The 24,794-nt window shown below is 42.6% G+C and overlaps 1 protein-coding gene across 22 annotated transcripts in view; it reads right to left on the bottom strand.

The window, feature by feature from the left end:
* The window catches only part of MAGI1 (membrane associated guanylate kinase, WW and PDZ domain containing 1), a 331,966-nt gene that overhangs the window by 8,838 nt on the left and 298,334 nt on the right, over window positions 1-24,794 (bottom strand). For 7 of the 22 annotated variants that reach the window (XM_054281276.1, XM_054281280.1, XM_054281287.1 and 4 more), the window contains 8 exons: window positions 21,651-21,867; window positions 15,914-15,991; window positions 13,160-13,251; window positions 12,026-12,218; window positions 7,378-7,671; window positions 4,022-4,225; window positions 323-413; window positions 144-207 (listed from right to left, as the gene is read on the bottom strand). In XM_054281276.1, coding sequence (XP_054137251.1) covers window positions 144-207; window positions 323-413; window positions 4,022-4,225; window positions 7,378-7,671; window positions 12,026-12,218; window positions 13,160-13,251; window positions 15,914-15,991; window positions 21,651-21,867 — 1,233 coding nt within the window. The remainder of the gene's footprint in view (window positions 1-143; window positions 208-322; window positions 414-4,021; window positions 4,226-7,377; window positions 7,672-12,025; window positions 12,219-13,159; window positions 13,252-15,913; window positions 15,992-21,650; window positions 21,868-24,794) is intronic. The other 15 variants (XM_054281281.1, XM_054281282.1, XM_054281293.1 and 12 more) reach the window with 6 other exon arrangements.

Raw genomic sequence — 24,794 nt, 5'->3', positions numbered from 1 at the left:
CAGCAAATTCCTCTTTCTTTTCGGGAGACCGAGGGAGAGCAGCTTCCCAGTAGGAATTTTCAAGGGGACTATTTAAACACAGCCCTCAGGCAGATTGGAAACAAGTCTGTGGTAAGCAAAACAATTGGAGAGGTACTCCTTACCTGTGCTGCTTGGGGTGGTTTGAAATCAAACTGGGATTCCTGCTTTGGTTTGGTGTTGCTCCTGCTGCAATGAATGAGAGGGAGAGAGGAAAAATACAGCTCATGGGACCTGGAAGTGATGAAGAAGTAACTGAAGAGAGGGCATGTCGAGATGCCCTCCTCAAGGAAAACAATCTGACCTGGTCTCCTGTGGTATTTGCTGAGGAGTATGTGTGGTTGTGATGGTAGCAATTTTTTCTGCATTGGTCAATAAAGTAGCATTGGAGGATTCTGCAAAATAGATTTTGTTTTTATTATGAGGGAAGACCACAGGCTATTCACTGAAAGAAAAAAAGAGTTTTGCAAAAGCATTTCACAGAAAAGCAACATTACATTGTTTTTATAGAACTGGAGATGGGATCAAATTTCTTAATTCCCCAAATTAATAAGTATGTATATGAAACTGTACACTCAACTGGAAAATGAAAAAAAAATTAAATTAGCCCATCTGGATTGGAACCCCCCCCCAGACCATTAGACGCATTCATAAAGACTCACTTATAGAAGGATTGAACAAAGTTTTGTCTGTTATCTACGGACATGAATTCCAACAAATTAAGTCTCTAAATACTGCAGGTTGGGTGGATTAATTTTGTAGTATCTAAAGCCACTGCACTGACAGGCAGCTGCTCCTTTGCAGAACAGCTCTGCATGCAGGAGACCCCCTTTTTTGCCTACACCCACTGTACCCAGGAGAGACCCATAGATTGCAAATACCTACAAAACACTGACCATGATCCACCTTTCAGGACCAAAATCTAAACTGAATACACACCCACTAAGACAACAGTGACAAAAACTGGATGGAAACATCTGGGTCTCCAAGATAAAATTACAAGGCCTTCTACCCTGCCCTTGTTTGCCTCTTGAGCTACAGGCATCCACTAATTCATTTTACTGGCTATGGAGAAATCTGGCATTATTAAACAGAGTCCAGCTGTAATACAAAATTGCATCAATGGGAGGTTTTTTGCCTGAATTAAGATGTGGTGGATCCTGGGAGTTTAACTTCATTTCCTTCATGGATTGATATTAATTCTGGAGAAGTCTAGATAAGGGGAAGATTTTTCCTTTCTGTAGCTATTTGCATGTAAAGGGAAATTCAGGGAAAGGGTCAGAGGAAAACAAGAACCACTTAAACAGATGGGTGCAACAAGAGCACAGCTCCTTTGCCTGCAGTGCTGTGCCCAAGTTAACATGCCCAAACCCTCAGCATATGGAGCTGAAACATCTTCCAGACCAGAGCTGGCTTGTGTCCAGCAGCTCAGAGAGCAAGAGAGGCTCCTGGGTCTGCCTGCACCTCTCAGTGTAGGCATGACCAAACCACACCCTTGAGATGATGTGCCACTGACAGCTGGCTTGTGTCAGAGGATGTCCCTACGTGCAGCTACACAGCTGGGGTCTAAGAAATAATTCTGTTTATTTTGTAAAGATGCCTTGATGTCAAAATCTGTCTCCTACACAAGAAAGCCCCAAAACATGGTTAAGTGTTCTGTACTCATCCAGAACAAAAGCCTCTGAAATCTTCCACAAATATTTGGAGATCAGATGAAGATGGGCTTCAAAGAGAATGCAAGATTCCTACCCTTTAGTAGGTCACACTAATAATACCAAGCAGAGCAACAACACATCTCTGGTACAGATGTATCTTCACACCACTGTACTGCATCTATCTTTAGCCCACCCTCTCCCATGAGTCAGGAGTTGTGCATAATTTTGCCAGTGTTTTAGACACTGCTTCAGGACACATGCCAGCCACCATGCAAAACTGGAACTGAATACAGCAAAAATTATCTTTAGTACAATTATAATTACGTGTTCTAAACCCTACATATTTCATTGATTCCTTGTCCTGCTCTGCCCTAAAACTCTCTGTCACCAATTACATGCCTAATCTAAGCTTGTCCTGTTCCAGCATTCTGTATCCTTGAATCTGCTGGAAGTGTGGTAAAGCATCATCCTTTCCTTGCAAACACAATCCTGCAGTCATCTGTGCCAATTAACTTGTGCGAGACTTATTACAAAACAAAAACCCTTGGTGTTTTTAATAATGTTAGAAGAGATTAGCAGTGTGAGTTTATTGTGAGTCTTGTGATGCACCTCAGTTTCATGTTTATCTGACAACTGGCTTCTGATTTATGCTCCCCTCTCCTTGAAGCACACAGACCATTTATATTTGCCAAAAAAAGCACTCAAAAAGAAACAAAAGAAAACAACAAATCAAGAAAAGCATACAAAGACATCAAAAAGAAAACAACATTGAGACAGATTTCTTGTATCTCATGGGGCTTTAGAGCAAACCCCTCAGAGATTTGAGAGTGTTGGGTCTTACTGTCTTCTGGAAAATAAATGCAGGTAATACTATGCAAAGTTGGCACTCTGACTTGGAATTTCAAAGTGACAGTAAATAAAAAGACTCAAAGCCTGAATTGCTATGAAAGCAGAGTTGGTCCTTTCCCCAAAGAACAGCTTTCCATCTCCTCTAGGAATATGTGATGTTAATCAGAGGCACATGTTTCCCTAACCTAAGCAATTTACATGATATTTGGGACACATCATTGCATGAGCAAGACTTGCTCAGCATTTATGTTAGGAGGTTATATTCTTAAAAAATTCTTAAATAATTTAGAAGTTGCTTAGTTCTCAGATGGTTTTGCTTTTTTAGAAAATAATCACTTTATTTACTTAAAGATTCACCTTCCTTTTTATCAGAGACTAAAGTACAGGTAATGAACAATTTCTCTCTCAGTTTATCTTCCAAAACAGGCATGCACAGGCCAGCTCAGATGTTAGCGGGATTCACAGCCATTTTATTATTCATGAACACCCTATTTACTCCAAGCAGCAGAGGGTTATATAGCATTTGACCTGGTACTCACTAGACAGTAGGAAAATAAAGCTTTTGTGCAAAACAGATCATCCTAAACAGAAATAATTTATAACCAGATCATTTCTCATCCTGGTCTGTGGGGAGCAATGCGGAAAGGTTTCTGCCCAAAGACCTCTCACTTTGAACCCATTCATGGCAGAGAAGCACAATAAAGAAAGAAAATACTCAGAATTTAGAACCACAGCAATTTTAGTTCTGCTGCAGATACTTTAACAGGTTTCTGATCAGTTCCTATTTGGGGATCAAGCCAGGGATTAATTTAATGGAACTGACACATAACACAGATCCTTATTTTTATTAACTACTTCAGTGACCTTAAATGAGCACCAAGTGTCAACTTAATAAGGGAATCTGCACATTCCCTCTCATCTGAAACAGTGAGATTCTGTCTAGGGTAACTTTTAAAATGGAACTTCAGAACCATCCTCATTTAAGTAGTCATTTAAAAATGTACTGAGCTTGCTCCCAAAGCAACTTACCCAGAATAAAAGCAAATCTGCTTTTGAAACAGCTTAAAACATGCCAAAGTGTTTATCTCTTTCTGTGATCTCCTTACTCTACAGCCTGCTTGTGTCTATACAAAGCTTCAGGAATCACACATACTAACAAATGATTCCCAAATATTCTAAAGCTGCATTATTAAGCTAAGAATCAAACCAAAGTGTATCAAGAGATCCATCAAATTTATGGAAGATCATTTTAGGCAGATGCATGGAACGGAATTTTTTTTTTTTTTTAATGTTGAATTAGCACCTCCCTGTTAAAAACCAACCACCTCTACAAAAAGAAACAAAAAATAAATCTACGGGAGTCTCACAACCTCCCTCACCGCTAACTCCCACAGCGGGAGCGGAAACCGACCCCTCCACGGCTCTGCAGCGACAGAAAAATCCCGGGGAACAGAACCAAGGAGAGGGCGAGGCAAGAGAGCAGGGAACAGATACGTTACCATCTCCTGGAATGATGCGCAGGGTGACGGTGTTTCCCGCTTCCTTAATGAGGTTGACGATGTCTGAGTGCGACTTGTTGGTGATGGAGCACCCATTGACGGCCAAGATCCGGTCGCCGACTTTCAGCTTCCCGCAGCGGTCGGCGGGGCTCCCTTCAATTATCCGACCTATTTTGTGAGGCATGGCCACACATGCATTTCCCGCTTTTGTATCGGTTTGGGGGTTGTTTTTTTTGTATTGTTTTGGTTTGGTTTTGTTTTTTTTTATTGTTTACGTATGTGGGAATATGGTGAAGGGGAAAAGGAAAAAAAGGGTTGAAAAGGGAAAGAGAAGGTTAAGGGTTAATTAATTAATGCATCAAGCAAAAGTTATTATAGGATAGCTTTGCTGCCAGTGTTCAAAACATTGGCAATCAACTAGTTGAGTGCAGAACACTTTACTTCTTCCACAAAAAGGTGTTTTGTTAATCCCTCAAAACTCCCCCCAAGTGGATTTCTGTTAATAAATGGTGCAATTTTTATTGACTACAACTGCACTTAGCAGCTCCATCATAACCCAAATCTGATTTTGTTTTTGAAGAAAAAAATTGAAACTGTTCGTAGAAAACTCAACTTTCCTCCTCCAAGATTACATCAGTGTCAGCCTCTCCAGTCCTTCTCTAAGCCAACTGCTGTTCAAGCTTCTGCCAATGTTTTGTTCTTTCTCAATTTAGAAAGATAAAATCATTCTAGGCCTAGGAGGGAGTGTGGCTCCCTATCTACCACACGGACCCACTCTACCAGCGCTGCATGGGGAAGCAACATGAAACACTTTTCTTCCATTGTGAATAAAGGTACTACCAGGGAAGGCACAGGACCACTACAGATGGGCCAAGACTGACAAAGGTAACCTGTTTGGTACTGGCACCCACCTCAGCCTCTACTAACCCTTCCTCTTTTATGATCTTAGATGGCACCAGGTAGGAACAAAAAAGGAATAAGGTTCTCCTCATTAAAATACCTCTAAAACCACGCACAAAACCATTGAGATGTCTGACACACAGAGCAAGAGCACTTCAGGATGAATGTGTTCTGGAGATAAAATTCTCCTCCTGTTCCATGCAGTTGTTCTGTTTCTAAAACACTGGGTTGTTCATAACATGCAGAATTGGGACACAGGGGATATACAACATCACTCAGATAAATCCAGTGAGGTTTTTTACAGCTCCTTTGTGTGGGCAAGAGGCCTTGGGGCACACAGCACTGGTCATCTCACACTTTGCATCCACAATACATTCACCCTCAAGATGCACTTTCCCATCTCTGCTGTAGTCTTCATTTGATTAGTAGTTTTAGAGATACACACACATGACAACACTAGAAAGACCATAAAGAAGAAAAGGCTAAGACAAGGATATGTGAGGTTGGAAAGATGCAATGAAAACTGGCAGAAAGTGTCAATATTAGTTATATTAGTTACAAACATTAGGGAGATTTCTTTTTTGATTTTGTCTTCAATTTTACCAGGATGTTAGAAAGTTTCTATTTCTAGTAATACAAAGCCCCATCCAGTTTGCAGTTTTTCCTGTTTTGAGGATGCGAGTTTCTACTCTATCCAATCCACTAAATACAGATGAAAGAGCCCACACCAAAGTGACCAAGGTGGGTTTTAGAACCAGTTTGGCCCATCTCTAAATACTACCCATGAAAGAAAAAAACTACAAAGCAGGTCCAGAGCAAGCACCAGACAGCAGAGGGAACACATCTCATGCGGAGTGTTAGGAAAAAACTGAATATACTTGAAAAAATTAAAGGAAAAACAGTCACAGATCAACAGATCTCCTTGGGAGCCCCTGCACAGAAAACTTCCAGTTAGCAAGAATTTTGGGCTAAAGCAAACACAACTTTTAACAACCTCAGGTCAAGGTTTCTCTGCAGAGAAGAATTACAGCATAATCTTAATACAGTAAAAGTTATTTAGACAAGTTTGCAAATCTGTTCAGAAGATAAAAGCACGCTCTCTGTTCTAGACTGTGTTCAGTTTGATCTTTTTTACATTACACCATTGTGTCCTGGCACCAAAACACCTATCTTGGAAGAGCAGTTTCCAGCAGCAAGGACAGTGTGAGAGAGCCTAGAATCTGAGAACTGACAGAACTCAGTGCACTAGTTTTGTACTACAGAATTCCCCCTTGAAATCTCTGCTGCTAGACTTCCCAGAACAGAGCTAGGAATGGCCCGTTCTACATCAATACCAGCAAAGGTGGTGGTGCTCCCCTGATGTGTTACTAAGGGTGTCACTGATGGGTAATGGCAAGAAATATCAGAAATAAAGCCTGGGAGAATGAGGGAAAGGCCACTTCTTGCACCTGCATGCCCCAGGAGCACTCAGGCTGCACAGGGAGCCTGCAATGCATTTTCTCTGCAAACCACAGCACTGCTGTGGGAGGCACTGTGAAGATGGACAGTGCTCTGTCCTTCCTTTCCCTCCACCCTTATCATGTGCCACAGACTAAGGGAACACCTTCCTTTACAAAGTACAAGTGGATGCCGCCTCTGGCCTCCTTTTGGAGGAGATGGAAAGGGAAGAAAATAGCATCTCTGACTGGTTTCCTCCTTGCAATGACACTTCTGCTTGAGAATAGGCTGTTCTGGGCATATTTGCAAAACCAGCTCATGTATATCTCCTCTGCAGCAGCTGTTGGAAATGGATATCTGCCTAGCAGAAAGACTGACTTGAGACAGAAACCATGGTCACCTTTATTAGGTCAGGATATTACGTGTGACATAGCTTAAACTTAATTTCTTCCTACTCTGAAGAAATGCATTTGGGAAGAGGTCAAATAGGTAAAAGAAACATCCTGTTCTTTTAACAGTATTCCCCATTTTATGTCTCACCAGGAAGCAGTATTAATTAAAACTTTCCAGCTACCAGCATGCTCACAACATAATGATGATCAGAATAACCCTGATTGCCAAAGAGAAGTTAATCAGTTTAAGCATTACTGCTTTTAAATCAACTGGCTTGATTCCACCATCACGAGACATATTTCATTCCACCTGCTACATTTCTGCACTGGCAAACAGCATCACTGGGAGAGCAAACCCCAGAGAGGCTCTCCTAGAAAGTGAGCATCAGGAATTGCATCAGTGACATATTTTAGCTCTTCAAGTTGGGATGTCATTTCACTTTTCTCAATTCAGTGCCGAACAACACCCAGGAGGCAACACCTACGGAGTCTTTACCTCTGATTTTGCTATAACTACATAAATCGGGGCACAATCATGACTTTTAACCAAACAGATCCCCACCCACCTCCTCAGGCTGCAAGCTTTGCCTCTCACTGGAGGTGCAACCAAAAACCCACGGGACTCACCGAACGTCGTCCCCGCCTCGGGCCTGCTGACGGAGGAGACGATGACGAAACCGAAGCCCTCGTTCTCACCACGGCGGATCTCCACGTCGTAGGGCTGCACCACGGCGCTGACCACGCCGCTGCCACCGCCGCCACCACTGCCGATGCCGCTGGTGCTGCCGCTGCCCGAGCTGACCGTGTTGAGCGAGTTCTGGCTGCCCTGCGGCGTCCGCTTCTCCTCCGTCAGCGAGGCCGGCTGGTTGCTGCTGTGGTGGGAGGAGGCCGGGGATGGGACTTCATTCTCTGCCTTGGGAACTGGGGAAGGGAGAAGAAAGAGTGTTGGAGCAGGCTGCACCAGTGTAGGAGTGATGGGGGTAGGACAGGCAGGACAGATGGAGATGAGAGATATCTGAAGGCAGGGCTTGGAACTTGGGGTTTATTGCAAAGGGCCTGGGTGCAGGGCCCGGCTGGGATTTGGGGTTTATTGCAAAGGGCCTGGGTGCAGGGCCCTGCTGGGAGCTGCCAGCCACAGCTCAGAGCAGGCCCGAGAAGTAAAGAGAGTGGTAAAGAGAAAGAGAGAGAGAGGATAAGAAGATAAGAGAGGGAGGTTGTCATTAAATACAATAAATTTTCTTCCGTGTTGAATATTCCCATTCTCACTAACCAATCTAATACAAAATACAAATCTTATAGCATTTATATACAGCCTATAAGAATCATTACATTGCCATACTGTGTTACATTTTAAACTCTAAAAACTCATCTTTGGACTCTTTCTGCTAAGCTAGTAGGGTCTGCTCTGAGCCTTGCACCTTTCTGCAAGCAGAGAGTATTGTTTCATCAAAAGGGGATTACTTTCAGCTGGCCACACCACTGTTTTCTCATCATTCAGTAACTGAGGTATCTCAAAGCTTGCTTTCATTTCAATCTCACTTATAGTTTCTATATTCTCAAAATCTTTTGCCAGGTAATCATATTTATAGGGCTTTCCTGTTTCATCTTCCCCAACACACCATTTAGTGCTGAGAGGAATAGTGAATTTGTCTTTACAAACAAGCTGTGGGTCTGCTGGTAGATAACACTAGCACTGGGAGATAAAAGAAATGATGGGAAGGGTTCCACTGATTGATGAATGGAAGAAGATATTTGCTTTTACAAATAAACTTTAGGTTTGCTGATAAATGAAATTAGACATTGAAAGAAGAAAGAAATAATGGGGAAGAAAATCCCCTAAATTCCATATTAATTAAAAATTAAAAGGGAGAGTTATACATTAGAGGGAAATCTTCAGTATCAGGTGAATCAGAAGTCTATGCCTCTCAGGTACCTCAGCCAATGGGGAAAGAGAGAAGGGAAATGTGGCTGGGAAATTAGGATCAAAACAGAGGCTGCATCCTCCAAAAATTTGAGAGATCCCAGGGGAACGCCCCATGGCCTCTCCCTTTATTCAAACAAAGTAAAAGCACTCCTCTCTCTCCTTTTTGGACATAAACCTCTAATGTTTGTGGATTAATTTTCCTAACAGTGCTTGGACAGGGGTGTCTACTGAGAAAAGGGTAAAAGAAAATCACCTGCTTTATTCTATCTATGGCCACGCTTTCAATGGCTCTGCTCGGTGGTGGCACTGCCCACACTGCTCACCCTCTCCTGTGTGTCTCATTCAGCCAAAGCCATCCATTGCCAAACTGCAGCCTGGTTAAACCAGTTCAGTGCTGCGTGCTTGGATGCTCTGTGGCATTTTAAACCTGGATTTCATCAGTTCAAAGGTGCCTCCTCTTGCTATTGCATCCCCATTCAGTTATATATGTACAACCATATATATGTTGTACATATATATGCACAACCCACAAGGAGAGGCAGTCATATCTCACAACACCACCTTCTGTGTAGTTTTAAACTGAAAGCTATCAATTAGTGCACTGATTGCCTCTGATTAATGGGATCTTTAATAACAACAATCTCTCAACATGAGCAAAACAACTTGTGAACCAAGCATTTCTGGTTGGAACAACCAGCAACTATCATCTGTACAGTCTGCTACAGACATTAAACATTGTTAACGTTAATATTAAACAAGTGCAACTGAAGTTGGAAGGGGTATTAGTTTAAAATCTAATCAGCTACCACAAAGCTTGAAGAAATGTCAAAAAAATTGCTTAGTCCAGACTCTGCTCGAGTGAGGGCCAACTATACCTAATATCGGTCCTGACAGATGTTTGTCTAATCAGCTGTTAAATATCTCCCCAAGCAATCTATTGGTTGCAATATCTGACTTAAATCTTCCCTGCTGCTACATAAGGCTATTATTCCTAGTGCTATCTAACAGGCATATGGAGAACATATTACTCCCTCCCTCTTTGCAGCAGCCTCTTATAGTCTTGGGAAGTTTAATACCTCCTCCCCCTCCTCTGCTTTAAGCTAAAGAATCCAAATTTGTTCAATATTTCCTTTCAGACCATGTTTTCTAGAGCTCTCCTTATTTTCCCTGGTCTTCTGGACTCCTTCCAGTTGGGCTCTCTCCAACTCAAATATGTCTTTCTTGAAGTGCTGGACCATATTGCACTAAGCCATCATCTGGGGGGAAATCAGGAGAGTTTCCCCCTGCCTACATCCCTGCACAGTCTTTTTCTTCACCTGAGCCAACCTCAGCATAAAGCTCGTGGCCCACAATAGCTTCCACTTCTTGTTACTCAGCCTGTTCTACACAGCCCATTTGTGCAGCTGAGAGCAGCATATTGCACTTGTCCTTGCTGAATGGCTGCCTCTGCTAATCAGGTCACTTCTCCAATTTGGTGAATCAAAATTAAGTTGAAGATCTTAAAAGCATCAGCATGAAAAGGGATGGCAAACAAAATCTAAACCTGTAATTTCATGATGAAAAAGAAAAAGGATTTTAAAATATCCTTGGATAGAAGTCCTGTCTGCACTTATACACTCAAAAGTATGTACTAAATAGATGGCATTCTTCATATTAAGACTACAGGAGCATAAAATGTCCCCTACATGAATCTCAGGACAGAGAGTACTCATTTAGGTGAACAATCTTTTTCTACTGGCATACAGATGACAGGAGGAACAAGGGACCAAAATTCAGGAACAGCCTTCTCCACAAAGTTCTGCTGAAATTTAAAAGCCTGTAAATATAAGGTGAAAGAAGGGATTCTGAATAATTTATCCTAGAGTAAGTGTCCACATTTGCAATGATTCAGAAATAGCTCAATCTGCAGTAACATGCCTCTGAATGAAATACCAAGAGAGATCTCAGGCATCTAAATCTTTCATGGTAATTTCTAGCCTGGAGGCTGTAAAACTGCATAGAAAATCTACACACAAAAACAATACCAAAATTCAGCTGCCCTTCCCCTTCCTCCCAATGCTCTTCTAAAGCTTCTCTCACACCAGACCTTGGTCAGGAATTAAAGACAGGCTGTCAGAGGAGAGACATAACCTAGTGTTTATGCACACTGGGAAGAAAGAAAGAAATGAGAAGTGAACATTTATTTATTATTGTGCAGAAGGAACTCAGGCCTGGATAAGAATGCAGAGCTATTTCAGAGGTACTCTTCTAGTCCTACCTTCCACTGAGGACCTAATTTCCAACCTGAATGTTATTTTGATTCTCTCTAAGATCAAAGTACATGACTGCCTGTTTATCTGATGATGCCTAAACTTGAAAAGCTATATAATATCCTTTTCTTTGAGTGAGTAAAAGCAAATCCCACACCTGAGTTCCTAAAGGGACTCAAAGGGACAGGCAGCACTCAAAAGTTACCATCCAGTATTAAACATATGGCTACATATTATTTAGAAAGCTCATGCTCATGTCTTCATTTTCTCTGCTATCATGACATTTTTCAATCACTTATCTGGGTGCCAAAATGGTACCAGTGTCACTTCTCTTTGCATGTTTGTCTTTCCACCACAGCTTCTTTTCTGCTCATTTAGATCCTACACTTGTGCAGTGTGTACACAAAGTGTAACTCAGCATACAGAAAACTCTCTAGACCTGTGTAACCTGGTCTAGTGGAAGGTGTCTCTACCCACGGCAGGAGGGTTGGAAATGGATGATATCTAAGGTCCCTTTCAGCCCAAAGCATTCTATGATTCTGTGACAACAAACACCAATACCCTGGCCCACCAGAACCAACAATGTTTGCAGTTTCCCATCCTGAGATCACTTTACTACATGCTGAAGCTTGCCCTGGGCTTGGGGCAGCAGCCACCACACACCAGAGCCCTCACTCACACTCTGCCCTTGCCTCCCCTTCTCTGGACTCTTCATCATCTTTTCCCTCGCTCCCAGTTTAAGGGTGACTATCAGGCTGCACATTTATTTTGGGAAGTATACAGAAAGCACAAACAGTTGGCCACAGTGTCTGCTGCATCAGTCAAACTAAAAATTGTACATTGCAACTGAACAGTTCCCCATTTTATCAGAAACCTTATGAACACTGGGAAAGCCAACTAAGAGAATCTTGACTGGAAAAAAAATACTTGAAACTTATTTGATCAGGAACAAAAAAGACTAAAAACAGGCAAAAGAGGAAAAATAACAGTCCATCCCTTGAGTTTTCCCAGCACTAGAAGCTTTTTTTTCCTTAGACCATTTGCTGAACAGATGGGATGCTGGCAAGAAAAGCCACCCCTGCGGGGTGATACTGCAGCCTACCTGTGTAAACCACTTTGCGCCTGACGGTCAGGTTGACGTGGCCTTGCTTGGCTGCCTGCTGCATGAGCTGGACCACGAGCTGGTGAGATTTGCCCACCACGGGCGTCCCATCCACGCAGATCAGCTCATCGCCCGATCGCAGGCGGCCGTCGGCGTCAGCAGCACCCAGCGGTACAATGTGACCGATGTAAATCTGGGGAATTGGCACAGCAGGAGAGACAGCCATGAGAACCAGCTCAACAGCCAGCTGCAAGCAAGGGGCACTCCCAGTTAGACCTGGTTTAGGAGGGACAGGGAATTGTTGACAAATGTCTGCTGGTCAGGGAAGTTGTCCCATCAGGGAAGGGAAGTTGTTTCTGTGAAAGCGGTTCTGTGTGAATACAGCACGTTGTGAAATTGTAATAAATTGACATCTTGTTTCTTTAGGCAGTCCATTCACTCTAAGGACAGATAGCCTTGGGAAACTTCTTCAACCAGACAGTGACCAGACAGGAAGATGGTTAATAGCACTGAGGGTCTTGTCAGGGAAGCTGAGATTGAGTTACCCTTTCAGTTGCCTGCAGCGTTTACAAGCTCTGCACCACACGCTTTTCTCCAACTCAGTCTTGGTTTATCTTCAGTGAGTTCTGTGGAGCTACTCTAACATGAGACAAATTCGTGGTCTCTCTTCTCATAAATGAGCAAAATAATTTTGGCAGGGAAAAACATGGAAAGTCATCCTGCCACTATCTAGCTGTGACCTGTGCAGCACAGGAAAGGATGACACCTCCCACAGGCACTGGATTTATGGTAAATAAATTAACTGAATTCAAGGAGAGAACTGAGCATTCTGAGAACCTGGCATTCTAAGATCAAAATACTTGCAAACATGACCAGAACATCCTGTTCTCAGTGTCCAAGGACCTATGTGTTTTTATTTGGTTTATCATTAAAGTAGAAGAAGAAGCCAAACCCATTTCAGTTATGGAGTTCTGGGGTTATTTTGGAGGGAGAGTGGGGAGATGCAGGATATATTTATATATATATTTAGTCCAGTAACTATTTAGCATTGATGCTACAAGCGTAGTTCTGCACAGCTGTACATTCTACTGCTGTGTTTCTGAAAGCTGCCACAAACAAAAACATGATACTCACAGGTTCTCCAGGCTCATTTCCACCTAGAATCCTAAATCCAAACCCGGTTTCCTTTCTCCATAGAAAGATATCCTGCTCTTGATAATCTGGAACTGAAGGGAAAGAAGAAAAACTATCATTTTTAATCAAAATACCACACCTTTTTACCCAAATCAGGACTACTCAGATGTACATAAAAGGATGTGCCATGCAATTTTAACCTTTCAATGAGATGGGCTTGGAGACCACCTCCTTTTTACATAAAAAAAAGAGACATAACCATCAACATTTATAGTTTTAAATAATAAAGGATTATTACTTATATTACCATTAAAAGCTATGCAGTGGTTTCTACTTTCTAGGCATCTACTTGTGACTTGCCCTTTATCACTATAATATTTCCTTCTGTCAATATTAGCATCATTACCCATCGCAAGAGTCTCTTCCAAACCATCAATAAATAAATGTGTACAGCAGAGAATTACTCTGCCAGAAACAATACAGCTGCCTCCTCTTACATGGGAGACAGAAGAGCCACTTGTTATGACTTCTACTATTTAATTAACTTTCCCAAGCATAGTTTGCTATCTGTCAAGCAACTCTGCTTCAAATAACTGTGGGACAGATCCCCAGTTGGTGTAAATCAGAAGGGCTCCGCTCAAAACAATGCAGCTCTCCTGACTCTCACTTGCTTGTGTGCAGGCTCTGCAAAAGCACTGAAGAGATAAAACCAGCTGGAAACATAAAAAAAGCCCAACCTCACCTACTCATTAGTATGGAAGACCAGCAAGGTTTTTAGAATGAATATTACATACAGTGAAGCACTAACCTTGAAGTGCTGTTGAACAGCAATGTTTTATATTAACTCACTCATGCTTGCTTTCATCCCTTTTTTAAAAATGCATAACTAATTGCTAACATTATATCATATCAGAAGGCAACTTCAGGTTCATTTAATATTTATTGGATAGTATCTGTAACATCGACTAATTTTGTAATGATCCCCTCCCAAAATTTATAATTAATGATAATAAAAAGCTGTTGCTTTACCAGTCAGCTGCCTATAACTCCAGCAAAAAAAACAAAGTATATTGTTCAGGAATCCAATTTAAAAAAGTGCCTCCTCAGACACAGGATGCAGCATGTTTAATGACACATCATCTAGCTTTCTGTATCTATGAACAGGTTGTTTTCCATTGGCATCAGTGAATGTCAGATTTGGCCCTAATTGGATTTTCCACTGTCTGTGCTTATTCTGCAAAAATTTGGGTCTGCTCTGGTGCTTATCAGACTTTTGGTTACCTCTGAAGCTCTCTCTTCAATGAATTAAAATATAACACTAATTGAACAATTGGGAATACTAAAAATTAAACGCATAGGTGAATGGTAAGCTACAGATGTCTGCTACCACATTTTCATTTAAGCTGGCTTTACAGATAATATTTTTACATTTTAATTACCTGCAATTATAAACCAAGCTTAACACCCGTGCCCTCACTGAATCAGAGGCTGATTTTTGTCCAGACACAATTACAGAGCGCTGGGGTGATGAGCACGCCGGGTGCCTGTGTGCCTCATCTCCTCTGGCTGAAGGCAGCTCGCCACGCACAGACGTGCAGCACAACAGCATCCAGACAATGAATTAATTGCTGTTTGCCACTGCCTTCAGCAAGGGGAGCATGACAAGCACACACAGTCAGGAGTGTCTCTCAGCCCTTCTCAGGCTGTTTTGGCACAGGCTGGCCCCAAACAATTAATAGTGTATGTTGGATCTGTCAGAGGTAAAGTGGCTGCTGCGAAGAGCTCTGGTGTGGGCTTGTGTCCGCGGCATCTCTCAGCACCTTCCCATTTGTCACCCCTCCAGTCCCACTGAGCGATGCCTTATGGCCCTGGTTTGGGTCCCAGCTACACAATTAACACTGCTGGAGGGAACAGCAGGCCAGGCTGGACCAGCCATGTCAGACCAGAGCAACAGAAAAAGACAAGTCTGCCCCCAAAGAAGCTGGTCCTTTCACATAGTGATCCTTCCACTGGAAGGATTTCAGAGAGGTGGAACAAATAAACAGATATACAGACAACACACTGTTTCACAAAATGAGCACAAAGCTCCTTTTACCACTTTTTGCAACAGCTCTGCAGGGCAGTGATTCACTGGCACAGCCCAGAACACCCATCCACCCCCGAGCTTCAGAGGTGGGACCCTCTGAGGTTCCATACTGGAGAATTATTTTAGGTTGCCCCATTATTCAGTTACACTTCTGAGGAGCCACTTTTCTTACTCAATGGGAACCTGGTGCTGCTAAAACTTTGTTGAAAATGAATGGAAAATGGCCTCTAGGAGTCATTCATTGCAACTCTGCACCTTAACTGATCTCAAGCATGTCTGACTCTGGCAAAACATGTATGTAGCCCAAACAGGCAAAATTTAACAGCAGCAAAACTTAATCTCCCTGTCCCAAATTAAACCAGACCATTTGGAGAGCAGTGCAAAAGTGGTAAGAAGAGTTCTGTGAATATCAGGACAGATGGGTGATGCAGCCCCATTGATGAGCCACGTGGGCAAACACATGAAGGAAACAGGAACATGATACACCCACCCTCGACCACCTACACCATCCAGCCAGGACAGCAAAGCCAGGCTTTGCCCCTGGCTGGCTAAAGCTGGCTTATGGCCCTGCCAGACTCCCTTGGTGATGAAGAGCCCCCGCCACAGAGCAGCGATGACACCAGAACAAGACATCACAAGACACAGATACATTCTCAGCACAGTCTTACATTCTCCAAAACTCGTGGAATTGATTTCTCTCTCTCTCTCACCCTTGCTCAGTCCAGTTGCAGGTGAAGGTGACATAGCTGTAATATTAATTTTACAGTTTTGCAAAGCTTAATGTATCTGCTTTCTTGTTAGTTCATTTAATTAATTGTGACTTTATGGGTCATGTTAGGGTTGCATGCACAATTTGTTGAGGTTATAGCTACTGTGGATTATGACATAATAAGTTTCACATTTCTGTGCATGTGTAGATCTAAAATACACACACATATGAATTTACACATTTATACACATGCATGCAGGTATATTTGAAAAACCTTTTTTCACCTTAGAGGTAAAATTTATGTGAGAACACCTTAAACATACTTTTCTACAAAAAAACCTTTCAACTTCATGACATAAGTTAGTTTTCCATATAGAAATATCTTCACGTAATGTTAAAAGAAATTCTAAATATGTGGTGATGAAAAATGAACATGGTTCTTAATTACAGATAATTTTAATCAAACTTTACTATGCAAACTTTAACATGTTATATAAAATAAAAATCTGCCTAGTGTGACATCAATTTCAGCACAGGATGGATTCAACAATGATCAGTGTGAGTTTGCTTTAGTCACTGGCTCATTTGAGGCAGCAGCACCTTCAGTGACTCAGAGCTTGGCAAAACACAAAATGTTTAAGGCCCAGATTCAGCAAAATCCATGAGGACAAGTCTGAAACTAGGAGTGGACAGTCTCACTGAAGCTGATGGAGAGTTTTATAGATGAAAACACCTGCAATTTACCCACAGATCTCATAAGGCTCCATATCTGCAAGAAATCCATTTTCTAAACTATCCCACTGCAGGAGAATTCAAATTTTTTTTGTCTTTTCCCTTTAACCAACCCTTTGTGGTGGCATGGAAAGCTTTTGAAAGATGGCTTCAGCAGGAGCTCTTGACAAGATGAACAAGCTATTGTGAGTACCACGGTCCCTTTTAGCAACACATTCTCCAAGGGCACGGATACATCTGTGTGCCCAAGAGTATCACTGCAACTCTTTGTCTACTATTAATATAATAAAAGGACATAACCCTGCCAAAGGGCTTTTACTAAAAATCATCTTTCAACTCAGTCTGATCAGAAGGTGGCTGAAATACTCTCTGAAATACTCTGAAATTTATGAGTGTATTCTTCTTTTCTATTTTAAGGGGAAATTATCTAATGTTTGTGTCATTGTGCAAATATTTTTAGTTCCATGTAACTGCTGATGAGCCAACATGCTAGGGTCAAGGCTTGTTTGTATTGTTTTAATTAGATTTGGGGAGAGAAAAATCCTCCCAAACAAATTGTGTGCCTGAAAATAAAATTCAAATATTAATGATAACTTCGAATATTTTAAAAGCTTTAAAAATTCTCTATCGTGTTCTGCTTTACTTTTAATTAAATGCTTAAGCCCTTCAAAGGGATTCATTAACACATCTGCAATTCAGATTAATTCATTTTGTCACTGCTGTTTTGACAGATGGCCATATGTAGGATACGGTATTTTGCAAAGCAATCAGGCCACATGAGAAAAATTTGACAACAGATTGTGTTAATCTTTAAGGAAGTTTAATAATACATTGAAAAGTAAAAAGCATATTATAAAAATATATTTCAATAAAACAGTGTGAGGTTTCTGAATTGTGGTTCTCTGCTCAGCCACTCAATAGCTGTTTCTCTCTCTGAGTGCTCTTCAAGTGTGTCATTCCTGGATCTTGGAGCTGCTTCAGCTTCCAAACCTTAAGGGTTTGTCCTTCCCTCTGATTCATGTACACAACTCCCACGAGCAGCAATGAGTTACCCACAACGAGCAGCTCAGGCAGCTAAAGCTCAGCACCAGCAAAGAGTGCATTTGTTACCACCGCCAAATGCTCTGTTTTCACATTCCCACAAAGCTGGCTATTCTCAAACATCTTAATCCAGCAAAGACTGGTCACCCTGGGCCAGACTGCAGCACAGCACATCTGAGCTCAGCCTTAGCCTCAGAGCATGCCTTTGGGTTTACAGCTTGGAAATAAGCTTCCTTGGGCCCCAGCCCAAACACTCAGCACCTTGCAGGGCTGATCCCCTCGCCCCAGGGAGCTCCACATGGAGGAACTTTAACCCACATTTGTGGAATAAAGTTGCAGCTCTAATCTGTTTCCCCTCAGCCAGTCCAGAAACAGTGATGGAGCCTTTCCTTAGCTTTGCATTAGTAATTCTTGCTTAATTTCTATTATTTTTTTCCTTCTCCTAAACAAGCAGCGTCTGTGGCTCTCCCCCGCAGAATTGGAGAACTTTCTGATATTAAGATGCTTTGGGTAAATCATAAAAACACATGCTTTTTCCCAATTATGGGTTAGCTGGTCCTTTTCAACCTAATTGTTCTCTACCAATGACTTCAGTGAGACAGGTCACATAAGGCAACTACAGTCTTTTTGAATGAATTACTGATCCAAAGACAACTCAAGTACAGGAGGAACGAATTTTAGAAATTCTGAAATATTAAAATGTTGCCTTTGCTTTCTGTGTCTACATTCTTATTATTAATGTAAGTAACAGTGGGATGCATTCCCAGAGAAAAAGGCAGTAAGTACTCATTACAGATTCAGTACTTCTTAGAAATATCTTGGAGAAGAGGAATTCATATACTGAATAAAACCTCTTAACAATATTATTTTTAGATGAAAAAAAAATCTGTCTGGGCTGGAGCTAATGAATTCATCTTCTTGTGTCAACTGCACTTGAGAAATTGCACTATGCTCTTTTTATGCTCAACAATTTCAAAAATGGGACAAAATAAAACACTTAAGATGATCTAACACTCTAAAATTCTGTCCTTTTTAAATTCATCATATACTTCAACAGAAAGGCTTGTTCCTGTTTTTCAGACCACTTGTTGAGGATTCAAAACCCTGAAGAACATCCTATAACCCTTTTTCAGGCATTTTAAGGCCAGCAATTACCAGAGGGCAAGCCCTGAGTGGCAGAAGAGCTGTGCTGGGGGCTCCTCAAGTGGTGGAGCCTTCTAGAACCCCCCAAACTCCCTGGTGACTGCATGTGTCACCCACCCTCAGCCCTGGCACTAGGGTGGCATCCTCCTGCTGTGCATAAGATTTTCACTCAGTTCTGCTCACACCTCCATCAGAAGGCTGCAGAGAGAGAGTCACACCCAGCACCCAAAGCTGTCACTGGGGATGACAGCCCCAAAGCCTGAGGGAATGGGTGAAGTAAAGGAGAAAGAGAAGATATGGCTGTTTCCCCACCATTCAAAGGTGGCACTGGAGTTAAACCCAACTGCAGATGGGTAAAAACGTGAGGAAGAGCACAGGTGGAGCTGACAGAGAGCAGAGCTGGAGCCCCCAGGGAATGGTTCCTCCCATCACACACTCTGATGCTCAGTGTCAGCAGAGCTCCCTGCAGATAACCCGACAACCACACTTGGGAAAAACTGGGAGTGAGTCTCCAAGGGATGATTCAGGTTCCTAAGAAAGGCAAAGAAACACAGGGCTTCACCCCAAGCACCCAGGGCAGCAGAGCCAGGTTTCAGCTGTGAGCCACAGACTCTGCTTATGAGACTGGTGGTAAATAAGGGCTTGGTCAGGCAAGGAGGAGCTGACCACTGGCCTCAAAGTAAAACCACCAGTCATGCTCTGGGATCAGACCACAAAAGTAGAAAAAGCACATCCAACTCAATTTTTCACTTATCTTTCCTGCTTTTCTTCACATTTCATTACCCATAGCAAAGCCATGTCACTAGCTAAGAGTGCAGGTTAATCCCCAGGGAATGTGTTTCACTCCAGCTTAGGGCTGGAAATTCACAGGCTCTTGGACACCTCTAATGGTTTAAAAGGAGATATGAACCATATCACATTTCCACCATTCTCCAAAAAAACCCTAACTATGAAACCAAGAAATCTCAGAAAAACACCTTCTTGGAAGGGAACAGCAATGAGAGGAAGAGGTCATAGAAAAGCACTGATGTTCAAAGAGGTTTTATCTGGTAGAAGAGGCAAGAGACAAGGACTGAAGCAGGAGAAGAGGATCAGCCCCACTACAGAGATGCTGGACTAAGGAAAGGTGAGCCAGGGAAGCTGAAAGGGTCTAGCAGATCCCAGTCTAGCAACAGGCCCAAGCAGTGATGATTGTGGCAAAGATGGAGTGTGGGAAGCCAGCAGGTCAAGAGACTGTGAAAAGGCCTCTGGAAGGGCTCTAGTCCCAGCCAAGGACAAAACCTCTACAGGATAACTGCAGCCATCGAGGAAAGAAGGAGGATTTAGCACATGGTGCTGGAGGTGACACAGAAGGTCAACGGCCTGTGCTTTCTCCAGCTCAGTCTTGGGTCTTATCAGAGAAGACAGGCAGGAGTTAAGGCTGCTAAGCTGATACTAATGACTAATTAGTATGAGTTAAACAGTTAATTAGAAATTAGCTAAGTAGCTGCAGGGGGTCGGAGGCAATGGCAGCACAGCGCCAGCAGGAACCACGCGGGCTGGCAGTGGGAAGGCCAGTGCCATGGGACACTGGGGGGCAGCTCTGCCCACAGCTCTGCAGGGCTCAGCAGCCGCTGTCCCTCAGCTCTCACCCCTTTTTCCTATTTCAATGAGCTGCACATACAAGTTCTGTCACCGCACTCTGCAGATCAGCGTGCCCCCAGAGCCCGCAGGGTCAGCACGCCCAATCCCCAGGAAAGGATGGGAAAGGAGGCAGAGCACAAAAACAGAGACACCTACAAACTGCATTGCTGAGGCATTCAATCCAAAGAGAGGCATCTTCAGCCAAGAAACTGTGACTCATGATTTAATTTTCCCAGGATATAAGACTTCAAAGTGATTCATTTCATCAGTGAGAAAAAGTCCTACCATTTTTCATTCTGAGGTAAAGGTTAATTTCTTACTGGTTTTACCAATTTCCAGTTAGACAATAAAATCAAACAGCGGGTGGTACTCTCAGCACTGAGACTTTGAAATTCCCCTTTCTCTAACTAAAGTAACTACTGCCTTTCAAAATGAACCTAACACTCTAACTCTTTAAGAAGCTTTTACAGATTTGATCATCTTCAGCAGTGCAATTAAAGCAAAACCAATGTGTTTATTTTGTTTCCCAAGAAGAAACTGATTGAAACCACATTTATGGTCTTGGAACAGAGTCAAAACCCTGCTGAATTATTAGCCAAGTGAGCAGATTATTAATTGCCATAAAAGCCACTTACAATATGCATTTAATATCTGTATTGTTAAAGTGTCCACTCTGGTCAAAGTAAAATGGCTCAGCTGGATTTTCTCCTCCCCAGAGTGAGGCTGAAAAGCATCTGATATAAATTTCAGCAAACTAAATACTTCCCCTTCTTACTGAAATTCCTATGCATATCAGATAATGAGTCTTAACCTCAAAAAAGAGGTTAGGATCTGGATAACAAACTTGAAAACTCTCCTCCAGCCTAATTTAAAAGTGCAATAAAAACATAGGGGAAAAGACGGTCTTTAATTTTAAAGGGATTTTTCATATTAAGAGATGAACTTTAGATGATTCCTAGAGATGACCTAAACCAAATCCTCATGAGACAGCAAACTGCATCTCTACCAAGTGGATCCCACCGACAGACACCAAACCAACCAACAGAATCCCCACACCTCCAGCAGAAACCAAAAACATTCATTTCTCCACAAAGAAAACACCCAGGCAGCAGCCGCCGGAGCTGTAGCCTTAGCAACTCCACCTGCTTCGTACTCACGTCGGCTTTCATACATGCTCCTGGACTGGGCCCAGATTTTGAATGGATCTGGCTTTTTCTGGCCGGCGGCGTCGGGCTGGTCGGCGGCCGGCGCCTCGGGGGCGGTGAAGTCGGGCAGCACCTGGGTGCTGTGCGCGGGCGACGCCGTGTGCCCGCTGCGGTGGCTCGAGACGCTCTGCTGGGAACTGTTTTGGCTGTCTTTCCTTTCAAGTGGTTGCTGTAAGGAGGGGAGCGAGTGGAAAGGGAGAGAACAGACGGTTATTGGTCGCTGAGTGGGTGTTTTCCCATCAATTTTTCTCCCTTCTTTGATCAGGCTTTTTTTCTGCATGCACATAAGTAAATATATAAGTCACAGTTTTGCTGCTACTCAGTTAATGCTGGGTACAGCTGAATTCCCCAGTGACAGATTCTGATAGGCAGCCTGACAGAAAGAGATATACAAAACAAAGTAATTCATCATTAGGAAAAAAAGAGCTTTTTTCCATCTCACATATAAGACAGAGCTAAATCTCATTATAGGTTACTAGTTTCAGTGTACTTATTTTTTCCTGAATTAAGGCAGAAAATCTCACCAACCTTCTATTCAGATAACATTTGAGTCTAACTGGAGCCTGAAAGAAAATGGAAGAACTACCAGATTTCACTGTGAAAACTCAGACTGTCCCTCTGAAAGAGAAGCAAGCACAGCCCTTACTATGCAAGATCACTTTTTCTCCCCACGTAACAAGTCTGCGGACATCTGAGTACACCTTTAATGGCTCTGCTCCCCAGAGCATCCAAGGGACTTCTACAGACCTTAACAAATGTGAAAATGTCTATCTGAAGTTTGATATGCTTTAATTAAATATATTAAAACAGGAAAAAATGCATCCATCTAAACTCAGGGTTTACTCCAAAGTAGTGTGTCAAGAGTTCTGACTGCTTACTATTTAGCTAAGCAAGGTATGTAGTTCCTAACTCAAATTTACAACTGTGAGCTCAAATGAAGCACGAGTCACATTTGTATTGCCAGGATTTGTACTAGTCAACATGCAGCAAAATCCTCAACAAGAGCTCCCCACACTGTGCAGCAAATGCTTTTTAATGCTCTTTTGAGATGAACCTTGGATTGCCACCAAGGCTGAGTGCAATCTCCCACCTGCTCTGGAACAGGGAACTGTACTCCCAGGGCTGCTGTGACACAGAGGGTGGGCAGAAAAACAGCATCCCACAGGTTGTTTATCCAACATCCACTGTTTCCCTGCTAAAAGGGGTCAGCTACCAGCACCAATAAACCTCAGGTGGGAATTTGAGCCTCCTGCTGGTAGAGGGTATCTCAAAACACTGCAACAGAATTCTGTGTGCTTTCAGGTACTTCTCTCTAGGAATCCAAGCTGGGGTAGGGAGAGAAGCCAGCAGCAGACACAGACTGGATCAGCATGGGGGGCTCACTGGCCACGGCTCTGGGCACCCCTTGGCTCACTCTGAACACGAGACCCCAGGCAGCCTACGCTCCATCACAGAACAGCTGAATTAACTACAGAGGAGAAAGTAAACATAGAAAGTGCCCTCTTTTAAAGCCGTAAAAAACCCAAAACCCCAGGTAAAAATATTGTGAGGCTGTACATTCTTCAGGTTTACACTGAGAAAAAATCCCAGCTTCAACAGCCCAAATAATGTTGACCTTTCAGCCCTGCATTTGAGTTGTTGATCCACCACCAGCATCTTTTTAAAGGGTATCTCGATTGACTAGATTGTGAAATTGCCTTTGTCCTTTAAAGCAATTTTGAACAAAGCTTACCTGCTGTGATTACTCAACTGCAGACTTTCAAATACAAATATCTAAACCAATTTCCAACATTTTTAGCTTTTTAAGTGGTAAATGAAGCTAATTCACATGTAGTCCTTCAATTTTTAATGAAACCATTTTAAAACAGCTATGCTGGGGATAATCAACTTAAAAAAAAAAACAACCCATCTCTCAGTCCAGCCATCTGGATTGGTTTGTTTGGCCAAACCACTAAAATAACTACAAAAATCCTGTGAAACTTCAGGCCAATCCCACTGGAAATAGCTGGTTACAGAATGTGGAGGACAGGGACTAAGGGCTTTATTCAGCCCTTAGGGAAATAATGAGAATTCTCTGAAAGCTTTCTGATTTAAAAAGAAACAAAGCTTGAACTTCAAGAAGTGTTCTCACTTTGTGATAGAAAAGGTTTACATTTTGAACAAACTGTGAATTCTGTTTTGTATTTGGATTGCAAATGGAAGTGTCAGCACATCTTAAGCAAAACTACCTCTAATAAACTAGAGTAGCAATTGCAAAAATAGGTATTTTTCAAGAAATAGGTGATAACCTCTTTAGTGGGACTGGTGGTTTTCCAAAAAATAACTCCTTCAACAAGCCTGAAATATCTCTATTTAGGATGGGGATGCCTTTAGAGCAAGGGCAACATAACCATGGTAATGAGGAATGGATGTAATTAAATTAATCCAAGACAATATTTATTGACTTTCATATCAACAGAGGAGGCCAGAAAGGTTTGGGGCCAAACTTCTTAGCACATGTTGCAGCAGCTTCAGCACATCATAGCCATGAGGAATTGCAGGGGTCTGACCATCCTGCTCAGATGAAGTTTGTGTCTTGGTAAACAAAAAGCAGAGCTTTCCCAAGAGGGATGAGCTGACCAAATGCCAATGAAAGGATGGCTTGTCCATCTCCTGCCTTGTGCCCAGCTTTAGGCCCAATCCTCCTGGTATGAATCTCACTGTCCAGCTTGCTCAGGTCACACACAGTTCCTCTCTGCCCAGGAAAGCAGCAGGTGAGCTCAGGGCGTGGCTGGTGACAGAGCAGGAGGTTCTGAGCTCACCCTGAGGTGCTGATCATGGTTTCCATATCAGCTGAACTGTACTGACCTCTGCCAGGAGCTACAAAGAGCTTGGGCCACTGAACTACCTGAGCACCCCCGATTCTTGAGAGATCTCCTCCAGAGCCACTGATGAACATCAGAGACTCACCAGAAGGACTTTTACCTTCTGGTGGTGGTAAAGGTCCTTTTGTGGCTAGAAATCAAGGCTATGGCGACTACCTTGAGTCCATTCAGGCTGACTGCACACTTAAATACAAGTGATGAGATAAAATACTGATTCTGATTTACAGCCAGG

The sequence above is a fragment of the Melozone crissalis genome, unplaced genomic scaffold, assembly GCF_028551555.1.
Source record: "Melozone crissalis strain CALT ecotype California unplaced genomic scaffold, PUWL_Pcris_2 ptg000029l_1, whole genome shotgun sequence".
Lineage (NCBI taxonomy): Eukaryota > Metazoa > Chordata > Aves > Passeriformes > Passerellidae > Melozone > Melozone crissalis.
Note: the sequence above shows the minus strand (reverse complement) of the source record. Positions and strands in the feature narration are given on the sequence as shown.